At 57.9% G+C, this 5738-nt stretch overlaps 1 protein-coding gene across 1 annotated transcript in view; it reads left to right on the plus strand.

Annotated features, from left to right (window-relative positions):
• Window positions 1–5738, plus strand: part of THOP1 (thimet oligopeptidase 1) — a 9711-nt gene that overhangs the window by 2682 nt on the left and 1291 nt on the right. Inside the window, 10 exon segments of the mRNA XM_009334746.1 lie at window positions 1189–1337; window positions 1827–1934; window positions 2672–2774; window positions 2931–3091; window positions 3258–3393; window positions 3496–3862; window positions 4147–4348; window positions 4455–4641; window positions 5146–5274; window positions 5589–5725. Coding sequence (XP_009333021.1) covers window positions 1189–1337; window positions 1827–1934; window positions 2672–2774; window positions 2931–3091; window positions 3258–3393; window positions 3496–3862; window positions 4147–4348; window positions 4455–4641; window positions 5146–5274; window positions 5589–5725 — 1679 coding nt within the window.

Genomic DNA, 5738 nt, shown 5'->3' on the forward strand with positions numbered 1-5738 from the left:
TTGGCAGCGGGATGGTCTGCGGGAGGAGTAGCCAGGTTTTCGAGGTTGTCTCCTGCTTTTATGTGTCAAGGTGCATTAGTGGGGACACACTGCGCGTTGGCAGGAGCGGTTCGGATGATCTAAGAAGTCTTCAGCTCGTTTCTAACTTCTTCCCTAAGGCAGCAGATAAATGTCTCTCCGTGTGGCTTGTTTAAACACTGCTGTCGTTTTAGGGATTATGTGTAAAGTAACATGACGTGATGGCATCGTCCTGGCAGACGATGCGGGCTTCGATATATCTCTGGCTAATTATTTACAGCAGTAGAGCGCCAACGTCACGCAGCCCCCCTCCTGCCTCCCGGCATCCGCTAGCTGTCCTGACCGCCCGTGTTGCGAGGTGTCGCGTCTGTACGAAGCAGAAGCCAGCCTGCAAGCCTCTTCTTTCCTCTCTCTGATTTCTTTTTCCTAAATTAAGAGGAAAAGCCCTTACTAAGCAGGGGGGATGTTAACTTCAGCAGAACTGTCAGCGCTTTCCCGGGGAAACAGAGAGTAGCTGCCTGCTCGCCTTCTGCTGGCTGGAGAGTTCTCACGCCTGGAGGGCAGCGCCTTCCCACCGGAGTTGTATTATTTGAGGTTTTCCCTGTTTTCACTTCTAAAAATGGAAATACGTCAGGACGGAGCTCACCTGGGACACGGTGGCTTTTGAGGAGCACCTGCAGTAAAGGTGTGTCACTTTTAGCCTGGTCCTCTAAGGAAAGGAGTCGCGCAACGATGCTGCCCGTGTGTCTGCCAGCATAGAAGTCCTGTGATTCTTGAAACTGTTGGTACCAGCAACAGTCGGCTGGGGCAAAGGCAACAGTACCCCATGGCTGGGGCAAAGGCGTTGGGATCTCACAGGCTGGAAATTCGTGTGAGTTTTGTGAGGAGGATGGATGGCAGTGGGAAATCCGCGGACAGATGTGCTCGGCAGCGAGGCAGGGGTGAACGGGTGCTGCGGGTGACTGAGCGCTGCTCGGAGAGGACAGCTCTGGGTTTGTCTGACGGCAGCAGCTTGCCTTGCTCTTCCTTTGCGTGGGCGGGCAGGTCAGGCTCCAGGGCCGTCGAACTGGCTCCCAATTAACACAGGCTCTCTGTGTACGCTCCCACTCACGAGCAGTTCTGGGACACGAAGCCGTTGCCTTCGCCGTAATCCCTCTTCTGTCTTTCCAGTCCGTCGGAACATGCTGGACTTCCCCCAGCACGTCTCTCCTTGCAAAGACATCCGTGCGGCGAGCACCGAGGCTGACAAGAAGCTCTCGGAGTTCGACGTGGAGATGAGCATGAGGCAGGACGTGTACCAGAGGATTGTCTGGCTCCAGGTGTGTGCTTGGGAGGACGCTCTGTCAGTGATGACCTGAGCAGGGCACTGAAACCTCCTGGAATTACAACAAACCCTCTTCCCTTGTCCCAGAACTTGGAAGTGGATGGTACCGAGTCAGGGCTGGAGCTGAAGTCGTGGCAGAATGCTCCAGCTGTCAGTGAGAACTGAGGAGTTGGGGTCTGAGGGCTCTGCCCCCCCCCTCGGGGCCTCGATCAGCCCGTTGGTAAAACGGCTGTAGTAAACCCAGCCTGCCTCACGCGGGGAAGGGACTGGGCAATGCCCTGAAAAGTGCTGTAACGCGGCATAAAGGCGAGATGTTTAAAGCAATCCCATAGGAGCTAATGCACCAAACCAAAGCCTTCCTGTGGGGTGTTTCCATCTGCTTCTGGGTCACTGGTGTTACAATAACCCACAACTCCCACCGGGAACCAACTTTCTGCAAGACCTGGTCCTGCGGTTCCCTGCGCTCACGGGTTTTGTTTTACAGGAGAAGGCAGAGAGCGCTTCACTGAAGCCTGAAGCAAAGAGGTATCTAGAGAGGCTGATCAAATTGGGTAAAAGAAACGGTCTCCATCTCCCTGAGGAAACGCAGGAGGTGAGATCACAGAGCTTAAGTAAGCACAGGTCGAGGAGGCTTTGCAGGGCTAACGGGACAGTGTAGCATTACAGCAGAGGACTGAAGCTCAGACTCCTGAATTTTGCCCCTGATTCATGTGACCTTGGGCACGTTGGGTGACGTCTCTGTGCCCCTCTTTTTCCTTTCCATTGGACGGGGATGACGTTTACAAAGTGGGGTTGATGGCAGGGGGTCGGGGGGCTCCCAGGAAGCTGAGATTGCAGATGGTGCCGTGCAGGTCAGGAGTGGAAGCGGGACCCGGCCCCCAGAAGCAAAGGGGCAGTCAGGGAGGGTGCCCCACTGGGGCTGGGGTCGAGGCGAGCGGGCCGGGGGCTGCTGAGCTGCTCAGGGTCTCCCTCTCTTGTCTTGTGCCAGTCCACGGAGCTCGAAGCTGGGTTAAAAATAAAAAAGAAGGTGAAATGAAATAAGGGGAGGGGAGGTTGTTGCTTAAACACCTGCAGCTCCTGAGCTGGCAGGAGGCAGTTGGGACCTTGCTGAGGCGGCTGCTTTCCTACCAGGTGTGATCAAAGGGAGCCTGTTCTAGGCTGAGAGCTCAGCGCCTGCATGCAGTTAATTCTGCAGCGTTGCATTTGAATAAAAGCCAAGTGCAGACCACTGGGCGACTCAGCAGGCGGGCTGCTGGCTGGAGACGGTGAACGCTGCTGTTTCACTTCCCCCTTTGGACTGACTTTTCTCTGTTCATCTATATTTTAAAGAAAATCAAAGCTATTAAGAAAAAGCTGAGCGTCCTTTGCATAGACTTCAACAAGAACCTCAACGAAGACACCACCTACTTGCCCTTCTCAAAGGAGGAACTAGGTACGGCGCGCTCGGGCTTACTTCTCTGCTGCTGTGGCCCTGAGTGCCTGGATTCCTCTGGCCAAGGAGCAAGAGCCTGTGCCTGTGCTCAGTCCCAGAGCTGGTATTTCTGGAGAGGCCTGGGCTCTCCATCAGTCCTGTCTGCTCTTTTCTCAGGGGGGCTCCCTGAGGACTTCCTGAACTCCCTGGAGAAGACAGAGGATGGCAAGCTGAAAGTCACCTTGAAATACCCGCACTATTTCCCTCTCCTGAAGAAGTGCTACGTGCCCGAGACGAGGAGGAAGGTGGAGGAAATGTTCAACTCCAGGTGCAAAGAGGTAAGTGGGCCTTGCTGCTTGCCAGCAGGGCCGGACGGGAGGCCAGGTCGGGTCCAGGCACTGGAGGGGTCTCGTCTGAGATGTGTGCTTCTTTCCACGCTGGGGCTCGTGCTTCCTTTCTCGCCTGCGTACCCCACTTCACTCTTTGTCTGACTCTACCTTGCAGGAAAATTGCTTGATCCTCAAGGAGCTGGTGGACTTGCGTGCTCAGAAAGCCAGTCTCCTGGGCTTCAACACGCACGCGGACTTTGTGCTGGAGATGAACATGGCTAAAAGCAGCAAGACCGTGGCTACGTTCCTGGGTACGGCACTTGGCGGTGGAGGGGAAGAGCAGGGGCGTGCGCTGGGCCGGGTGTGCTGCTCTCAGCCCCGGGCACTAACCCTGCCTGCCTTGGTTTTCCTAGATGAGCTGGCCCAGAAGCTGAAAGCCCTTGGGGAGAAGGAACGGGCTGTGATCCTGGACCTGAAAAAGAAAGAATGCGAGAAGCGTGGCCTGGAGTTTGACAACCGCATCAATGCCTGGGACATGCGCTATTACATGAACCAGGTGGAGGAGACCAAGTACAGCGTGGACCAGAATCTGCTGAAGGAGTACTTCCCCATGCAGGTGGTCACCATGGGCCTGCTGGCCATTTACCAGGAGCTGCTGGGGCTCACCTTCCATCTGGAAGAGAAGGCTCAGGTCTGGCACGAGGACGTCCAGCTCTACACAGTGAAGGACACCTCCTCCGGGGAGACCATCGGCAAATTCTACCTGGACCTGTACCCGCGGTGAGGCCTTGGGCAAGACGAAGCGAGGGAAGAGGGCTAGGGCAGGGGGGAGCAGAGCCTGCCGTGCGCCTGGGGAAGAGGAGAGGCCGTCCCGCTCCCAGTCGCCTGGCTCTGCGGAGGGAGCAGCGTGTAATCGGGCAGGGCTGTCCCAGGAGCACGGGGTCGGTGTGAATCGCAGCGTCACTAGGAGCTTCTGCTCTGAGCAGGACCACGCTGCCCTGTGCGGTGGCTCGTGGCTGGCCGTGGGGGAGGATCCGTGTAACAGTCTCCTCTTCCTGGCCCAGGGAAGGGAAGTACGGGCACGCAGCCTGCTTCGGCCTGCAGCCGGGCTGACTCTTGCCAGATTCCAGCCGGCAGATCTCGGTGGCTGCCATGGTGGCCAACTTCACCAAGCCCACGCCGGATGCGCCTTCCCTGCTGCAGCACGATGAGGTGGAGACCTACTTCCACGAATTTGGGCATGTCATGCACCAGCTGTGCTCTCAGGTGAGGCCTGGCTGGGCTGGCAGAGGGTTGGTTTGTTACCTTTCCCCTGTTGTGCTCCCTTGTGGGCTTAAATGACGCCCCGCTCTGAGCTTGCCGTGTCTCCCAGGCGGAGTTTGCCATGTTCAGTGGGACGCACGTGGAGCGAGACTTTGTCGAGGCGCCGTCGCAGATGCTGGAGAACTGGGTGTGGGAGAAGGAGCCGCTGCTGCGCATGTCCAGGCACTACAAAACTGGAAGCCCCATCCCTGATGAGCTGCTGGAGAAGCTCATTAAATCCCGGCAGGCAAACACGGGTGGGTCCCTGCGGAGGGAAATGGGAGCCGGCAAAGAGGGGCAGGAGGGGAGTGAGGGCTGTGTGCTGTCCCCAGCGAGGGCAGAGCCTTGCCATGGTGTCCCCTGTGTGTGGGGAGGGGAAGGGGACCCTCAGTGACCTGGCTGGGTTAGAGGAAAGGCTTTGTCTTGCTCTCTGTGGGGACTGAGAGGACTGGGGGGAAGGAACCACATCTGCCCGCTCTTAATCTGGGAAGAGCGAGGGTGGCGTGGCAGGAGGTGCAGCAGGCTGGGTGGTGGCACAGTGAGAAGGCGTGCGGGGGGAGGCAGGGATTATCTGCAAGGCGGGGGACGCGGCTTAGGCCTGAGTGGGCGCTGCTGAACTGGGCTGGGCTGGGGAAACGGGTCAGAAGCTGGGTGTGGGGAGAAGGATGGGAGCCCCCCCGGCCTGCCCTGCAGCGACCCGGCCTCGGAGACGCTCCTGCCTGCAGGCGGGAGCTCAGTTTGCCCCCTCTTTCTGGGAACAGGGCTCTTCAACTTGCGTCAGATCGTCCTGGCCAAGGTGGACCAGGCACTGCACACCCAGACGAAGGCCGACCCCGTGGAGGTGTTTGCCCGGCTGTGTGAAGAGGTGCTGGGCGTCCCTGCCACCCCAGGTACCCAGAGGCTTGGGGGTCCCGCTCTTGCTGTCTCTCTCTAGGCCTGGCCTGCAAGCTTGGCTCAGCAGGTTCTTTTCAAGGCTGGGGCTTCGGGCTGGCTCAATGGGGACAGTTTCTGTTGGCTTCAGGAAAAGCAGGGCTGAAACCATACAAAAATAACTGGAAAGTTCTTCCCTCTTTCCCCTGGGATCGTGAACAAGCTGACCCAGTGCCTGCTCTGACACGTTTACAGCACGGAGGGGTTTTTCCGTGCTGTGAGCGGTTCCAGCAGCCCTTCCCGTTAACGCCCCTTCCCTTCCTTTGCCGCAAAGGTACAAACATGCCCGCCACGTTTGGCCACTTGGCCGGAGGCTACGATGCCCAGTACTACGGCTACCTCTGGAGCGAAGTGTACTCCATGGATATGTTCCACACACGCTTCAAGCAGGAGGGGATCATGAACTGTAAGGTAGGGAGGGCGT

This window comes from Pygoscelis adeliae, unplaced genomic scaffold (assembly GCF_000699105.1).
Source record: "Pygoscelis adeliae isolate BGI_AS28 unplaced genomic scaffold, ASM69910v1 Scaffold850, whole genome shotgun sequence".
In the NCBI taxonomy this organism is placed as follows: Eukaryota; Metazoa; Chordata; class Aves; order Sphenisciformes; family Spheniscidae; genus Pygoscelis; species Pygoscelis adeliae.